General features: G+C 49.8%; 1 protein-coding gene across 3 annotated transcripts in view; it reads right to left on the reverse strand.

Annotated features, from left to right (window-relative positions):
- Nucleotides 1–18243, reverse strand: part of VAV1 (vav guanine nucleotide exchange factor 1) — a 52370-nt gene that overhangs the window by 19223 nt on the left and 14904 nt on the right. For all 3 annotated transcript variants that reach the window (XM_064572271.1, XM_064572269.1, XM_064572262.1), the window contains exons 2-18: nt 7316–7432; nt 6743–6801; nt 6555–6623; nt 5947–6055; nt 5761–5856; nt 4668–4736; nt 4395–4498; nt 3716–3815; nt 2934–3029; nt 2666–2734; nt 2309–2395; nt 2120–2205; nt 1658–1790; nt 1216–1325; nt 462–563; nt 133–230; nt 25–47 (exon numbers count right to left, since the gene is read on the reverse strand). In XM_064572271.1, the coding sequence (XP_064428341.1) occupies nt 25–47; nt 133–230; nt 462–563; nt 1216–1325; nt 1658–1790; nt 2120–2205; nt 2309–2395; nt 2666–2734; nt 2934–3029; nt 3716–3815; nt 4395–4498; nt 4668–4736; nt 5761–5856; nt 5947–6055; nt 6555–6623; nt 6743–6801; nt 7316–7432 (1527 nt within the window). The remainder of the gene's footprint in view (nt 1–24; nt 48–132; nt 231–461; nt 564–1215; nt 1326–1657; nt 1791–2119; nt 2206–2308; nt 2396–2665; nt 2735–2933; nt 3030–3715; nt 3816–4394; nt 4499–4667; nt 4737–5760; nt 5857–5946; nt 6056–6554; nt 6624–6742; nt 6802–7315; nt 7433–18243) is intronic.

Raw genomic sequence — 18243 nt, forward strand, 5'->3', positions numbered from 1 at the left:
GAAAAAGGAGCATTGGGGTCTTACCTTCTTCATAGTTCCTGAAAGATCTATGGGATGGAAAAGGAAATAGTGAGGATGGGAAATCCCCCATGCAGAACCAGGGCCACCTCCCACCCTCTGTCCCACTGGTACCTTGCCCAGGTCGGCCACACAGAGGGACCCGTCCCAGACACTCCTTGTGTGCAGGTGCCCGGCACCGATGACAACGGTAGCCCTGATAGAAGGTGCCTCTGGGACAGCAAGACCAGATAAAGGAAAGTCAGTGATGTTGAACAGACACAGCTGATCACTTTGCCAAGGGTCCCCTTGGGTTCTCTTTAGGGCAGGAAAGAGATGGGGGAGCTGAAGCTCAAAGGAGAGCCTCCCACCTCCCAACTCAGGGGACAGATGGCTGGGGGAGCCCCTCTAAGGAGTAGAGCTGCCCAAGCCCAAGCCCCAGGCCCACCCTCCCGTACGCCCACCTCAGCAGCATCTGGCAAGCCTTGCAGGATGTGGTCTCCTCAAAGGAGAACATCTGGAAGTCATGCCCGTTGGCAGTAGCGTTCTCAGGGTAGATGTTGGAGCTGGAGAGGGGAGAGAATCCCATGCAATGGAATAGTATTCAGCCACACAAGGGTATGAAGGACAGATACATGCTGCCACTTGCATGCATCAGAGCCATATTGGATACGTTGCATAAACCATACTGTGCCTCTCCATCCGTCCACTGATGGGCATTTGGGTCGTTGCCACCTTTTGGCTATTGTGAATAGTGCTGCTATGAACATGAATGGAGATAGAAAGCAAACTGGTGGTTGCCAGGGGCTGGGAGCAGGGGGAATGGGAGTGACTGCTTCATGGCTGCAGGGTTTCCTTTTGAGAGGATGAAAATGCTCTGGAACTAGACAGGGTGATGGTGGCACAACACTGTGATGTACTAAATGCCACTGAACCATGCACTTTAAAATAGCTAAATTTCTGTTACATGAACTTCACCTCAAGAAGAGAAAGAAAAAGAAGGAGGAGGAAGAAGAGGGGTCCAGGCTGGTGGCTGAAGCTCACACAGAACCTTGGCATTCTGACGATGCAGACAACATCAAAAGCCTATCCCTCCCATTTCCCAGATGAGGAAACTGAGGTTCAGAATGGCCCTACAGAATGGAGCACAGAATTGCCTCTCAGCCCGTGCCTGTATGCAGAGTCCTCTGAGGACAGGATGTGGGGGGGGTGTCTCACATGGCCATCTCGAACTGCTCCATCCACTTCTTCTTTAGTTCTCGTGTCTTGAAGAACAGCTCATAGCCTTGGGCACCTTGGTCCTCAATCAGGAGAAACATGTGAGTCCACTGCAGGGAAGCGGGGTTTAGAATGAAGGCACCTGCTCTGCAGAGGGTGGGACCACACACCCTCTTTACCCCTACCCCTGGGGGGGGAACAGGGTTAGGCCAAAACAGCCTCTCTGCCCCCAGAAGAACTAGGCATGGGTGGGTACCTTTGTAAGGGTCTACCCAGGAGAACCAAATACACATCCATAAATCTAAAATCGCACACTCACATGCATATACACACTCAGGTCACATACACACACACACTGGCATTTGAAAGGTCAAGGGGAGAGCCTTAAGCTGCACTGGGGCTTCCCAGCACTGGGGACCCCAGCTCTGGCCTCAGAGCCCACCTTCTTGTTTTCTCGATCTCCAGAGGAGTCATCTCGAACCTGGAAGCTGTGCAGGTTCACAAAGTCCTTGAGGTCATAGGAGTCTCCTCGGCGCTTACAGATGAGCAGAGCTTTGTCGAGCAGGAAGGCGTACCTGAGAGCAGCTGGGTCAGGTACCTCTGTCTGGCTCCCACCAGCTCCCTGCCTGATCTCCTCCACCTTCCTGGCTCCACCCTGCTGTCCATTTAGGATTCCTGCCCTTCTCCTCCTCTGTGACCAACTTGGCAGTGCCCGCCTGTCTGTCCATCCTGACCTCACCCAGTAAGATCCGTGCTGGTCCCAGCACCTGTTGGTCTTGGCTCCACCCACACATCTACGCCTATTCTGCCCCGCCTGTCCACCTAGGCTCCACCCCCTGGTATAACTAGAAATCTGTCCCCACCCCTGCCCAGGCTCTACCCTCTATCTGTTGGCTCCGCCCACCTGTCCATCTTGGAGCGCCGCTCCACTGAGGTGATCTTGAGCTCCCCATCGATCTTGGGCCGGCCATAGTGGGCCAGAGACTGATCCTATGAAGCAGGAAGGGGGTCTGGCAAGGGGCCACCAAGGAGGAACACCAAACACCCTCCCCACATGGCCACACCCCTGGCTCTCCCTGTCCCACCCCCTCACCAGGTTCTCAATGGACAGTTGGAAGTTGGTGATCTGCCGCAGTGTCTCGTTGTCCCGTTTGACCTCGTTCACACATTGTGCCAGGTCCTGGGGGTGGGACATGTGGTGAGCCTGGACCGCCCACCCCACCCAGTCCCCTACCTGGCAGGGGATAGGGAGTCAGCCCCCACCAGGGGCTGGTAGGAGGGGTAGAAAGGGTGTCCCCAGCATGTCCTGTCCCCAAGGGGGATGCTGGGAATCACCCACTGGTCACATGGTCATGTCACTCTTGATGAGAGGAGGGGTTGCCCATGGGGGTGACCGTGTGCCTGGGCTGCGCTACCTTGAATGCATGTGTACCTGTGTGGGACCACTCACCCTCATGGCATCCAAGGCCAGCCGCAGGCTCTCCTTCTCCACCGCATCCTGCGTGTGTTTGACCAGCTCCTGCATGACCCACAGAGACAGACATCACCTGGGCCTGCCCTCTCTTCTTGGGGGCCCTCCAGACAAGCCTGGCCTGCCAGCTTCCCCCTTCCTCCCAGAGGGTCCTAGAGCCCAGCCTCTGGAAGCCAGCCGCACCCCCTCCTATGACACAGAGAGGTACAGAAGCCAAGCCCTTGCCTAGGGGCCCCCACTCGCGCACCTGGAGAAGGAGATGGTACTTGAGCACCCGCTGCATGGGCACCATCAGCAGGTCCCGCAAGGTGAACCTCCCATTGTTTGCCCGCTGAGAACATTCCTGGGGGGGGGTGTCAGAGAAAGAGATGAGCAAGATGAGGTGCAGACAGGTGTGGACTTTTCTAGAACATGAAACATCATATCTCCCCTAAGGAAATAATGAAGAATTTCCTGGAAGGCTGGCAAATACTGCCTGGGGCAGAAGCCCAGGATGGCACCAGCTGAGTGGGGCTGGCGAGGGAGAGAGGGACAGGTCTGCAGGGTCTCCACAGTGGATACCAACGAGGCCAGATATACAACACATACAGGTGACTCCTCATCATCTCTGCCCTGTCTGTGCTTCCACTAGACACACTGGGCCAGGGTGGGGCTCAGCCCAGGATGGGGCTCGGTGTAAAGTTGAAGCTCAGCCTGGACTTGAGCAGCCAAGGCTGGGGCTCAGCCCACGCTGGCCTGGGGATCAGTTTGGAGTCAGAGTTCAGTTCGGGGTCAGGACCTCAGCTTGGTGTCAGGGCTGAGTCCAGAGCTGGGGTTCAGCTGGGGTCAGGGCTCAGTGCTCCTGCCCGCCTCCTCCTGCTCCATTTCTCCCACTCGGCTGGTCAGTACCTCCCTCCCCAAACCCTCGGCGGGCAGGTCACTGGCCGGGCTGCTGCAGAAAGTGGCACCATGAGCTCAGTCCCCTCCCCGCTGCCCCTGGGGCCTTGGGAAGGAGCAAGAGAGTCCCCCAGATGTGGCCTGGGCCCCCACCTCCAGCTTCATTTGCACATCCTCCCGGGCTGCGGCCACACGGTCCAGGTGCTTGCTGGCCGACTCCACCTGGCTGCAGTAGCGGCCATAGACAAGGAACCTGAGGGAAGGACAGGTGGCCGGGTAATGGTGGCCGGCACCACGGTCAGGCAGATCTGGTGTCAATCTGGGCCCCACCTCTTCCCAGATGGGTGATGCTGAGCCTCGGTCTCCCCATCTGTAAAATGGGCATAACAGTGGCACCTCCCACATGGAGCTATTGTAGCATTGAATGAGATAATGCATAAGAAGCTCTTGGCACTTGGCCTAGCGTCTCTCCAATGTTCATTCATTTAACCAACACTTACAGAGCACCTGCTGCATGCCAGGCCCTTTGCTAAGCACTTTAGGCATCATTTATTTAATCCTCGCCACACCCTAGGAGGTACGTTCCTATGCCACACTGATTTTAATAGATGTGGCAGCAGAAGCACAGAGAGGTTAAGTGGTTTCCCAATACCACACAGCTCAAAAGAGGCAGAGCTGGTGACTGAACCAGAGATGGGTAGTCCCTTGCCCATGAGCAAAGAAGGAAGAGCCCTGCCTGTCCAGTAGTCTCTGAGGGCAATTTCTCCCAAATGCCCTGCCTGAGCAGGACAGGGTGACTTCCAGGGGTCTGAGCTGGCCAGCTGGGTCTCACCTCTCCTTGTATTTGATGAAGACCTGGTAGAGAGTGGGTGCACCTGGGGCAGCCAGGGCTTCCTTCATCTCCTTTAGGAAGTGAGTGTGCACACGAAGCAGGTCCTACTCGGAGGAAGGGGTGAGGGCCAGGGCTCAGGACGCCAAGCAGGAGATGGGTCACCTCCTGCCCTATGTTGCTCAAATCCCAACCCCCGCACTCCAGAGACAGGTGGGGCCAGTAGGTTGTCCCCACTGGACAGAGGCCAGGAGGACTGGGGATTGGCCAGCTCACCTCGATGTTGATGAAGATGATCTCAATGTCTTGAGGTTTGAGGAACCGTTGCAGGGGTTTCATGAAGTGCTGTGGGAGGGGAGAGAAGAGTGAGGGAGGGGGAGACCTCTCCCTCCAGCCCCGTCCCAGAGAGATGGGGACAAGGAGGCAGAGTCAGAAAGAGACAAACAGAAAGAGCGACTGGGAGAGAAAGAGAGAGGGAGAATGTCCACACAGACACCTGTACCTGGCTGTTCGCAGCAGTTATTCATAATAGTCAGAAAGTGGGAACACCCCAAATGTCCATCAGTCAAATGGCCATCAGTGGATGCATGGATAACAAGATGTAGTCCACTCACACGGGAATATCAGCCCTGAATACGAGCAAGGCGTCGACATGCGCTGCCCACGACGCTCAGGGAGGGAACCAGACGCAGAAGGCCACACGGGGTGTGAGTCCACGTGTGTGACACGCCCAGAACAGGCTCATCCACGGAGACAGGAAGTAGATTAACAGTTGCCAGGGACTGGGGAAGGATGGGGGCTTATGGGGTGATGGCTGAAGGGTATGGATTTTCTTTGGGGCGGATGATGAAAATGTCCTAAAATTAACAGTGGCGATGGTTGCACAACCTTGTGAATAAACCAAAAGCCACTGAACTGTATCCATTAAATGGGTGAGCCGTATGGTATATTGGATTCATCTCAATAAAGCAGTTGAAAAAGCAGTGGCCAAAAGGAAGGGAATAGAAGGTTGGAGAGACATAATCAAGACAGGCGGACAGGACGAGGATTCAGGAACAGATACAGACAGGGATAAAGGGACAAACATAGAGAAAGAAAGACAAACAGAGGAAGAATTAAGGAGAGACCCGGAGGGAAAGAGAGACAGATCAACACAGGAGACAGGATGAAAGAGAAAAGCAGAGACGAAGAGAGATGAAGAAACACAAAGCAATGAGGACAGAGAGGAGCCCCAGGCCCGCTTGGGACACAGGGGGCTTCTCAGGCGTGGCCCAGAGGCCACCACACGGGTGGATGCGCACCTGCCCGCCCAGCTCCCGCGCATGCGCATGCGGATGCACCCGCCAGAGGTTGGGTCGGAGCACCGCACCTGTTGGATGGAGCCTAGCGTGTCCGTATACTTCTCCTCCGTCTGCTGGATCTCCCGCAAGCAACAGCACCGCTTGTCATACTCTGTCATCTTGGGCTGAGAATGGGGAGGACAGGTCGGTGTTGGGGAGCCCGGGGCCCCACCAGCCCATACGCCCGCGCAGTCACCACACTCCGCCCCACGCACCTGCATGGCCATGGGCTCCGAGCGCATGAGGTCTTCATAGATCTCATCACCCTCCGCCTCCTCATTCTCCACACAGTCGTACAGGTCCTCATCCTCCTCCACCGTGTCGCTGCGGAGTGTGGAGTCAGCCAGGGCCACTGGATCCCGCAGGCCAGGAACCCCTCGGGTCCCTCCCAACTCAAACTCATGTTCCCTCAGATCCACAGGGCGGAGCCATGTCCTCTCAGACTCCTCCCCCCCCCCACCACAGGGCAGGGCCAAGTCCTCTCAGACTCCCTAGGGCAGGGCTATGTCCCCCTCAGACTCCCTAGGGCAGAGCTATGTCCCTCAGACCCCCTAGGGCAGGGTTATGTCCCCCTCAGACTCCCTAGGGCAGAGCTATGCCCCCTCAGACCCCCTAGGGCAGGTTTATGTCCCCCTCAGACTCCCTAGGGCAGGGCTATGTCCCTCAGATCCCCTAGGGCAGGACTATGTCCCCCTCAAACCCCCTAGGGCAGGGCCATGTCCCCTCAGACCCCCTAGAGCAGGGCCATGTCCTCTCAGACTCCCTAGGGCAGGGCCATGTCCCCCCAGATCCCCAGGGCAGGGTGGGGGTCCCACACACTCACTCGATCTGGTCAGATAGGCCGCTGTAGATGTCTTCATCACCCACACTCTCCTCCTCAGTGGGGAAGGGCCTGGAGGAGCCATGATGGTATGAGCCAGAGGCCTGGGGGCTAGGTGGGAGGGGCACTTCCAGGAGGGGGAGCATTGGGGCCAGATCAACCCAAGGATGTCAGATCAAATGGTTACTCACATGATCCCCTTATTCTGGGCAATAGGGGTCCAGGACAGAGCAGACAGGGTGTAGATTACCTGTGACAAAGGCCATGGATGCTCAGCAAGCCCCTTGCCCACCCACACACCAGAACATAGCCTCAGACTCCAATATCTGAGGCTAGATATTATGGTTAGATTCCACGCCCCTAAGAGCCTAATTCAGGATTTTCTCCACCTTCCCACTCCTCTATGTGAGTAGGTCAGGGTTCCCTTAACTAAGCACCCACCACTCGATCGCCTTCTTCTATGCAATCCTTATAACCACTCAGAAAGTATAGGATGGTATTATTCCTGTGTTAGAAAGGAGGGACCTAGGGCTCAGAGAGGCATGGTCACAAATCTGAGGTCACACAGCAAGTAGCAAAGCAGGGACTGGAACCCAGCTGCCATATCCCATGCTCTTTGCACCTGGTGTACTGCCTGGTCTGGCTTACCTGTTCTTCCCCCAACAACACTTAGCTTTCTTGATGGAAATGTTCATGGAAATGGACTGAAATCCAATCTTCCAGCTCTATGTGCCCAGCTCATGGGAAGTTCAGCACCAGCTTACCTTCCCAAAATCCTGCACATCGAAAAGGTCAAAGGCCTCAAAGAGTTCACTCCGCTTGAGGCCAAACTTCTCACAGCAGGTAGACAAAAAGGTACGGATGTTCTTAAGGCACAGGAACTGTGAAGAGAGACAGAAATGGGGGTGGAGGAAACGTAACAGAACAGGGGAGAAGCTGAGCCCTGGGCAGTCTGACTTGGGGACTGGCCCAGAAGGGAAAAAAGAAGGCACCAGCTCCCTCTCAGTAAGCCACACCCTCTTCTGATAAAGATCAAGCTGTACCTGAAGCTAACTCTACCCTTGAATTCTTGCTTACTGAGGTAAAATTCATATAACATAAAGTTAACCATTAACTGATAATGAAATGCATTATATACATATGATGGAATATTACTTAGCCAGAAAAAGGAATGAAATTTTGATTTATGCTACAGCATGAATGAACCTTGAAAACGTTATGCTCAGTGAAATAAGCCAGACACAGACGGACAATTATTATAGGATTCCACTTATATGAGGTCCCTAGAGTAGGCAAATTCACAGAGACAGAAAGTAGATGGTGGGAGCCAGGGGTTGGAGGTGGGGGTGGGGAGTCTGTGCTTCATGGGGACAGAATTTCTGTTGGGGATGAGGAACAGTTTTGGATACAGTAGTAATGGGTACACAACATTGTGAATGGATTTAATGCCACTGAATTGTATACTTATAAATGGTTAAAATGGTAAATATTCTATTTTATTTATATGATATTCAAATATTTATATAAATTTGTATTTATATTTATCAAATATATATTTATGTCATTTTGTGTATGTATATGTAATGATAAATATTGTGTATCTCTTACAACAATAAAAAAAATCTAACCATGAACCATTTAAGCGTACATTTCGGTGACAGCCCACTCACAATGTCATGCAATGAGCACCTCATCTAGTTCCAAAACTTTTTTCTCAGCCCAAAAGGAAATCCTGCCCCCATTAAGTAGTCACCTGCCATTCCCAGTCTCTTCCTTCTCCCTGGCAGCCACTGTCTGTTTCCTGTCTCTGTGAATTTACTTATGTCTATAACCGATAAATAAACAAAATAATGTACATCTATAAAATGGAATAGTATTAGGCCATAGAAAGGAGTGAAGTATTGATACATGCCACAGAGTGGATAACCCTCAAAAACATGATGCTCAGTGAAAGAAGCCAGGCACAAAAGGTTACATATTGTAGAGTTCCATTTATAGGAGACATGTTTAACTTTTCGATTTCACGAGCCAACACATTCCTTTCTTCTTTAAATCAGTTTGGGTTGGTTTGTAGTGACTTGTAACCACAAGATACTAACTGATGTAGCAGTTAGACATACAGGATGTCACTCTGGGTTTGGCGTATTTGGTTCTGCTATAAACAAGACCTCACATCCTTGCATTTGCCTGATATCAGTTCATCCAAATGTCCCAATGGGCTCAGCTCTCTCTAAGGTCCCTAGATCCTACAGAATTCTAACCAACCTTTCTTGACCCCAGTTCTATGTCATGGCCTTGCATGAGCACCTGCCATGTGCCCAAATCCCAGCACTCTCTCTATATATTTTTAATGTATATATAACATTGTGTATATTTAAGGCATGCTATGTGATTATTTGATATGAATATTCATAGTGAAATGATTACTACAGTCCAGCTAATTAACATAGCATCTCCTCACATAGTCATTGTTTTTGTGTGTGATGAGCACATCTGAAATCTACTCTCTTAGCATATTTCCAGATTCAATATAGTATTATTTTTTTTTTTTGAGAGAGAGAGAGTGTGTGTGCACATGGGTGTGGGAGTGGGAGTGGGGTGGGGTGGGTAGAGGGAGAGGGCAAGAGAGAATCTTAAGCAGACTCCACACTCAGCACTGAGCCCGATGCAGGGCTGGATTTCACGACCCTGAGATCATGACCTGAGCCAAAATCAAGAGTCAGATGCTTAACCGACTGAGCTGCCCAGGCGCTCCTCAATACAGTATTCTTTTTTTTTTTTTTTTTAAGATTTTATTTATTTATTTGACAGAGAGAGACACAGCGAGAGAGGGAGAAGCAGGCTTGCCGCTGAGCAGAGAGCCCAATGCGGGGCTTGATCCCAGGACCCTGGGATCATGACCTGAGCCGAAGGCAGACGCTTAACGACTGAGCCACCCAGGCGCCCCCTCAATACAGTATTCTTTTTTTTTTTTTAAAGATTTATTTATTTATTTGAGAGAGCGAGAATGAGAGAGAGTACATGAGAGGGGTTAGGGTCAGAGAGAGAAGCAGACTCCCTGCTGAGCAGGGAGCCCGATGCGGGACTCGATCCAGGGACTCCAGGATCATGACCCGAGCCGAAGGCAGTTGCTTAACCAACTGAGCCACCCAGGCGCCCCCCCTCAATACAGTATTCTTAAGGACATCATGCCTGCGCATTAGATCCCTAGATGGATTCATCCTACCTAACTGCAATTTTGTACCCTTTGACCAACATCTCCCCATTTTCCTCATCCCTCACCTCAGCCCCTTCTACTCTCTGTTTCTATGAGTTTGACTTTCTCTCTCTCTTTCTCCCTCCATATCCCTCCCCCCCACTCATATTCGCTCCCCACCCCACCTCTGTGCATGTGTGTGTGTGTCTGTGTGTGTAATGGAATTCTGCAAGTACTATTATATCATCATTTCACAGATAAGGAAACTGAGGCAAGGACAGCCAGCCAGGGTGCAAACCCAGTCAGTATGACTGCAAGCACTATGCTGCAGTAACATATGTGAATCAAGTCAGTACAGTGTTCATTGTACCCGTGGATCTCACACTTCCATCTTCAGACTGTATCTTCTTCTCAGTTATTGCTGCATCCGCAGTATACCTATCCCACTATCTATGGAACATGAACTTTAAATAAACTTTAACTTAGGGATACCTGGGTGGTTCAGTCAGTTACGTTTCTGCCTCCAGCTTCCCGGGGTCCTGGGCTCGAGCCCCATTGGGCTCCCATTCTCTCTCTCCTCTCCTTCTGCCACTCCCCCTGCTTGTGCTCTCTCTCTTCCTCTCCCTCTCTCTCTAATTCTGTCAAATAAATAAATAAAATCTTTAAAAAAATAAAATAAGGTAAATAAATAAACCTTAACTTAAATAAATGTATTTAAGAAGAGAACTTTACATCCTTCTATCAAAAGGAAACTAGGATCATTTGCTATAAAAAGAAGGCAGTGTAAAATAAATATGATGTAAACAGCGTTAGTAAAGTCCAGCTGGATTCTATTGCCTGCCCAAGGCTTGTTCTTTCTCTGTTGAAAAGAGATTAGTAAGAGTAGCAATTCAACACCCATTTGTGATAAAGAAAGAGAGAAAGAGGGGCACCTGGGTGGCTCAGTCAGTTAAGCATCTGCCTTTGGCTCAGGTCATGATCCCAGGGTCCTGGGACTGAGAACTGCATCGGGCTCCTTGCTCAGTGGAGAGCCTGCTTCTCCCTCTCCTTCTGCCGCTCCCCTCCACCTTGTGCGCTCTCTCTCTCTCTCCCTCCCTCCCTCCCTCAAATAAATAAATAAAATCTTAAAAAAGAAAGAGAAAGAAAGAAAGAAAGAAAGAAAAAGAGTGGCAAAGGAAGAGTGGAAAGGAAGAGTGGAAAGGAATTTCTGTAACCTGATAAAGAGAGCATCTTCAAAAAAATCTTAAACCTTCACGTTAAATAAAAAGCAGAATATTATATTTAATGGGGAAATGTTGAAAAGATTCCCTGGCATTTGAAATCAGAACTAAGGTAGGGTGTCCCCATTACCATTTCGAGTCAACACTGCATTGAAGATCTTAGCCTGCACTGCAAGACAAAACAAGGAAGGAAGGAAGGAAGGAAGGAAGGAAGGAAGGAAGGAAGGAAGGAAGGAAAGAAAGAAAGGAAGGGAGTGAGGGGGAGGGGAAGGGAGGAGAGGGGAGGGGAGGGAGGGACGGAAGGGAGGGAAGAAGGGAGGAAGAAATTGGGCAAATGCAGAAGATACCACTGTCAACACAAAGAGCCCAAAAGAATATACAGATAAATAACCAGAATCAATACAGTAACTTTACAACGTGAGTGAATACACAATCAATATACAAAGTTTACTGTGTGTTGGTGCATTAGCAACAATCAATCAGAAAACGCTATTTTCTTAAAAAAGTAACACTTATGAAATCCTAGAATAAGCAAAACTAATCTACGGTGATAGAAATCAGATCAGTGGTTGCTTCTGGGGTGGGGAGGGTGGTGGAGATTGACTCAGAAAGGCCACAAGTGATGGAAATGTTCTGTGTCTTGACAAGGATGTGGGTTGCACAAATGTATACATCTGCTAGAACTCATTGAGCAGTAACTGAAGAACTGAGCATTTCACTGCATAAAAATCGGACTTCTATTTTAAAAGGATACCATTTATCATAGCCTAAAAAATGTAAAACAAACATACAAAAAAGCTAGTGATACATATAAATCTAACAAAAAGAAGTGAAAAATCTTTCATGAAAAATTACAAAATTTTATTGAAAAATATGAAAGAAGATCTAAACAAAGAGAGTGAAATATATACTAATTCTTATCTAGAAAGACTCAATATTTTAAAAATTTCAGCCCTCTCCAAAATTGAACTATAGGTCCAACACGATTTCTTTTTTTTTTTTTAAGATTTTATTTATTTATTTGACAGAGAGAGACACAGCGAGAGAGGGAACACAAGCAGGGGGAGTGGGAGAGGGAGAAGCAGGCTCCCCGCAGAGCAGGGAGCCCGATGCGGGACTCAATCCCAGGACCCTGGGATCATGACCTGAGCCGAAGGCAGGTGCTTAACAACTGAGCCACCCAGGAGCCCCAGGTCCAACACAATTTCAATTAAAATCTCAATATGGTTTTTCACTGAACTTGGCACAGGAATCCTAAAATTTATATGGGAAAGCACAGAGTCACAAATAGCCGAGACAAGTCTGTAGAGGAAAAGTTAACTGGGAATACTCTCATCAAGACTTATCATACATCTACAGTAATTAAGACAATGTAATTATAGCAGTTAGCCTCCAAGATGGCCCCCAGTGGCCCACAGATCCCAGTACTTTTGCCCTAATTGTAATTACCTCTCTCACTGAACCAAGATTAGCCCTGTGTGGCTGACTGATAGAGTATGGTAGAAGTAACGATACGTGACTTTTCAAGGCTTGGTGATAAAAGGCATTCCTGCTTCCACTTTGGGCCTCTTGGATCACTGACCAGCCACCATGTTGTGAGACCACTCAGTCAGCCCTATGGAGAGGTCCAAGTGGAGAGGAACTGGGTTCCATGTGGCTGAATCATCAAGGAAGCAGATCCTCCAGCCACGGTTGAGCCTTTGGATGACTGCAGCCCTGGCTGACATCTGATTGCAACCTCACAAGAAACCCCAGCTGAGCCATTTCATCATTCCTGATCCAAATAACTCATAAGCATAATAAGTGCTCAATAAAGGAATATTTGGGGGATAATTTGTTACTTAGCAATAGATAAGAAATATAGGGATAAAGACAAATAAACCATAATAGAGGACCCAGAAATAAATCATACATGAATGAAAATGTCTTTTATGACTGAGCAGGTGTTACATATGTACGGTAAAAACAAATATTATTTCATAATTGTGGGTGGTTCAACTGGTTATCCATAAGGGCAAAAAAACAAATGATACATCAAATTCCTGCCTCCCTCATATCCTACTTGAAACAAATTCCAGATGGTATTAAAGACTTAAATGCTAAAGGCAAGACTTTGAGAAGACAATTGAGGAGACATCTGGATGACCTCAGAATTGTGAGTGATTCTGGAACAACAAAAGTCCAAATGATAAACAGGATTTGATCAAACTAAAAGGTCTGTTCATCAAAAAGTATCAGGAAGAGAGTAACAAGACAAGCCACAGAGTGAAAATGGATATTTGCTACACACTTGTATTCAAATTTATAAAGAATTCCTAATGATTCAGTAAGAAAAAGACAAGAATTCAATCAGAAAATTGGCAAGATACGAACACAGGTTTCCCTGAAGAAGAGTCACAAATGCCCCCAAGCCCATGAGGAGGCACTCAACCTTGGTAGTCATCAAAGTGATGCTAATTAAAACCACAAGATACTATTTCCCACCCACCAGATACGCAAACTTTTTTTTTTAAAGATTTTATTTATTTATTTGAGAGAGAGAGAATGAGAGAGAGCACATGAGAGGGGGGAGGGTCGGAGGGAGAAGCAGACTCCCTGCAGAGCAGGGAGCCCGATGCGGGACTCGATCCAGGGACTCCAGGATCATGACCCGAGCCGAAGGCAGTTGCTTAACCAACTGAGCCACCCAGGCGCCCTACGCAAACTTTTTAAAGTCAGGCAAATACCAAGTAGAAGCAGAGTCTGCTTCCCCGTCTTTGTGTCTGGGCTGGTCTGTGACTTGCCTTGACCAACAGAATGCAGTGGCAGTAACATTGTGTGAATTCAAGCTTAGGCATCCAGAGGCTTTGCAACATCTGCTCTTGCTTTCTGGGAGCACTGCTGCCAAATTAAAGAGCTCAGGCTAAACTCTGGAGGGTGAGAGACCATGTGGAGCAGAGACGAACATGCTGGCCAAGGCTGGAGGGAGGTGAAAATACACCAGGTCATCCCCTTTTGGTGTGCATGGTATCCCCATCAGTCCTGTCTGGAGGCTCTACTCTGCCCTCCCTACCGCCCTCCTTTCTTTTCTTTTTTTCTCTTCTTTTATAGTAGACTTTATGTTTTAGAGCAGTTTTAGGTCCACAGAATAATTGAATGCAAGGTAGAGAGATTTCCCATACATCTCCCTACCCCCAAGCATGCACAGCCTCCCCCACTATCAGCCTTTCCCACCAGAGAGGGTACATTTGTTATAACCAATGAACCTACATTGAAAAGTCTATAGTTGACATCAAGGTTCACTCCTGATGTACATTCTGTGGGTTTGGACAAATATATAATGACACGTGTCCACCATTACAGTAACATACAGAGTAGTTTCATTGCCTTCAAGTCCCTCTGTGCTCCACCTGTTCATCTTTCCCTCCCCCCAGCCCCTGGCAAACACTGTCTCCATAATTCCCCTTGTCTGTATGTCCCACAGTTTCCTTATCCATCACCTACTGAGGGACATCTTGGCTGCGTCCAAGTTCTGGCAATGATGTATATAGCTGCCATAAATATCTATGTGCAGGTTTCTGTGTGGACATGAGTTCTCAGCTCCTTTGGGTAAATATATTTTTTAATTAACCATTATAGTTACATTTCCAAGTCCTGTGAACTGTCTCTGATCTCATTCTCTTCTTTCCCTCCTCACTGGTTGCCCGTCTCTGCAAGTAGATGTGGACCGTTCCAGCCCATGTCCTCATTCTCTCCACACATGCACACATCCACAAACAGCAAGGAGTGTGCTTCTGTACTGTCTTGTGTTCCTTCCTTTCTGTCCCATGGCTCACCCTCCCTTTCTCGCTACAGCCCTATTTCCCAAAGCTGTCTCTACAGAGTCACTCTGCACCAGCACTGCCTGTGCGAGCCAGCCCCTCCCCTCGAGAGCCCCCAGTCCTTCTGGGGAGGCACCGTTTATTGAGAGCATAGCCTCTTCCAAACCTGAGATGAAGAGTTTGGCATACACAGGTTTGTTCAATCCTCCCAACAACATTGCTACCGAGATCCAGGAGGCACGTTCTAACGACATCTGCCTTCCAGTTGTTCAAACCCAAAACGTTGGAGTCACCTTGACTCCTCTGTTTCTCTCTCATCCACTTCCAACCCATCAACAAATCCTATTGGTTCCACCTTCCAAATACAGCCAGAAGCCTGCCCCTCCTCTCTACCTGCCAGGCCAAAGCCACTATTATCCCTCACCTGCATTATTACTGCAGTGGCCTCTTCACTGGACTGCTTGCTTCTGCCCCTGGACCCATATCATTTATTTTCAACATGGCAGCCAGAGAAATATTGTCAAAACCTTCCCAAGGCTTCCATCCTACCCAGATGCAAACCACAAGACCCCACATGACCTGCCCCATCCCCTCCCTCCCCTCCCCTGCCCCCATTCTCCTCCTAGCTCTCTCTGCTCCAGCCACACAGGCCTCCTCACTGTTCCTCCAACCTGCCAGGCATGGCCGTGCCCCAGGGCCTTTGCACAGGCTGTTCCCATCTGCTCAGAATGTCCATCCCCAATTAACCTGGTGCCTCCTTCCCTTGTCTCTTCCGGGCCTTTGATGAGATGTCACTCTCCATGAGACCTTCCCAGTCCCTCTACTTAAAACTGCACTACACACACACACACACCCCACACCTAGCACTCCCCATCCTCCCCTCTGCTTTGTGTTTTTTTCCACAGAGCTTATTGTCTGGGGCACTGTATATTTCTCTTACTTATTTTGTTAGTATCTGTCTGTCCTCCCTTACCCACTAGCACATCAACTCCACAAGGAGAGGATTCTCAGTGTTGCTTGCTCACTGCCATGGCCTCGACACTTAGTACAATGCCTGGCACCCAGTAGGTGCTCAGTAAAAGTTGGTGAATAAATGAATCCACATTTTACAAGTGAGACAACTGAGCCTCAGTGAGGATATATCACTTGCCTGAGGCCACACAGGAAGGAATGAAGAGCCAGATACAAGTTCTCTGAGCCTAGAGGCCATGCCCCTAACCACTGTACAACCCTACCTCTTAGAACCACACCAGTCTGCCTCCTGGTGCCACGTAGGAGGTTTGGCACGTGACAGGAACCACATGTAACACTCTCCTGCCCAGCAGCCTTTGCAGCCTTGTAGGCTGATTCTAGACAGGGCTTGCAAGTCACCAGGGGCAACAGAACAGTTGGCCTCATCTGGCCTGAGGGAGGAAGTTCCCTCCTGACCTCAGGGAGATCAGCTGAGTCTTGAGACTTCTTCCCCCAAGTCATGTGACATCTCAAGGGGGGACAGGGGGTATGACTCATCGGGCCTCCAGGCTGGGGTAGGGCCAGCTGAAGAAAAGGGCTCCCTCAGGCAGCAAGAATGACTGAGGTTAGACCACCAGAAGGACTTTCTGGTAGCCCAAAGTGTGGGAGAGGTGGCAAAGGAGAGGGGACCTTTTAACCAAAGGTAGGAGGGGTGTGTGAGAACATTTCCTCCGTGTTGGTGAGGTAAGCCCCTCAGCCCCCTCCCCCTTCCACCAGAATATCAAAGAGTTGGGCTGGCATCTTGCCCATATGCAAATCAGCACCCAGACACTTCCCCTTTGCCTGCTGGTCCTCCATCAGCACAACCTCTGCCCAAGGCAAAGAAAGAGCCAGAAAGTTTGGTTTCGTTTGCCACCCTCCTCTCGGGAACCAGTATGCAGGGACAGGAGGCCCCATTTGGTGACTGGGGGCAGGGAGCAGCAGAGAGGACCCACAGCTGAGCACAACTGCTGCAATCAGCTCCCTACCCCACCCCAGCCCAGGGAGCCACCGGAAACAGGAAATGCCTGTTACCAGAGCTTGCTCAGGGAGACAGAAGAAGGGGGGCCTCTGCGTTCAGCCCTGAAGCCCCTTAATCTTGGGACTGCAAGACTTCATCTTGCAGACCAGAGAGGGTGGGTGTGCCGTGCTCCCTCTTCAAAGCCTGGAAGCAGAGGTACAGAGCATCAACTCCGCATCCTGGCCTTCAAAACCTTCCCCATGCCAGCCTGTCTCTATTCTGTCTCCTCCTCTCTCACCTGAACACACACTCAACATCTCAGTGTCAGTCGAGGGGGTCAGAGAGACATGGTTCCTCTCCCAGCCCAGCTGCTGCAAGCTCAAGGACCTTGGATGGGTTACTGCACCATCTGGTGCCTCCACTTCCTCGTCTTCGCTCTGGGAATGAAAATACCAACCGAATCTCCACTCTAGCACCTGGTCCACCAAGCAGGGTCATACATTCATTCAGCAACCATGTATTGAGAGCCTACTGTGTGCCAAGCCCCGGGACTTTGGTGGTGGCCAAGACAGACAGAACCGTGTCTCCACAGAGCTTATAGCCTAGTGGGGAGATGGACACTGAGCAGAGAGTGGCATTAATAATTGATTGGTTACAACAGTGGTGGGTGAGTGAGCATGGGAAACAGCATAGGGAGCCCCGGGAGGGATCTGGTTAAATGGAAAAGGTGTCTGATAAAGCCAAGTACTAAGGGATGGCAAAGCAAGAGGAGTGCTCCAGGCAACCCTCATGCACGGCTGGCTGGGATGTCAATGGTGCAACCAAGTTGGAAGAATGGTTTGGCAGTTTCTTAAAAGGTTAGACATGCATCTACCACACAACTTATTCTACCTTCAGGCATTTACACAGAGAAACGAAAGCAAGTGTTCACACGGAGCTGAGTGTTCACAGCAGCCGTATCTGTGGCAGCCGAAACATGGCGACAACCCAGGTGTCCCTCAAGAGGAGAAAGGGTGAGCACACTGTGGGGCGTCCATGCGCTGGAATTCAACTCAGGAATAAGGTATGAAGGACTGATACACACAGCACTACGATAAATCGCGGAAGAATGGTGCTGAGTGAAAGAAGCAGACCGAGAGGGTGCATAGCGTATGATCAGATGGAGTGGCATGACAGAGCACTCTGATCTTGCAACCATCCCTTCATTGATTCAACAAATATTTACTGAGCATCAACTATGCCCCACGTACTGATCCAAGCCATGGGGATACAGCTGTGAACAAAAGAGATACACATCCCTGCTAGCTTGAGGCTGACTGTCTGGTAGAAGGAGACACACCACCAAAGTGTTACATGGGTATGTAGGTATAAGGTGGTGAGTATGAAGGGAGAAAAGTAAGTGGGATAAGGGGAGGGGAGTGCTAGGAGGGGGTGCAGCTTTAAATAAGGTCTGGGGAGCTTCTCACAGAATGTGACATTGGAGTAAGGGCTTGAAGGATGGAATGATCCAGGTGGGTGCCTGGAG

The sequence above is a fragment of the Mirounga angustirostris genome, unplaced genomic scaffold, assembly GCF_029215605.1.
Source record: "Mirounga angustirostris isolate CCGP_5_RB_7025 unplaced genomic scaffold, mMirAng1.0.hap1 SCAF_1, whole genome shotgun sequence".
Taxonomy (NCBI): Eukaryota; Metazoa; Chordata; class Mammalia; order Carnivora; family Phocidae; genus Mirounga; species Mirounga angustirostris.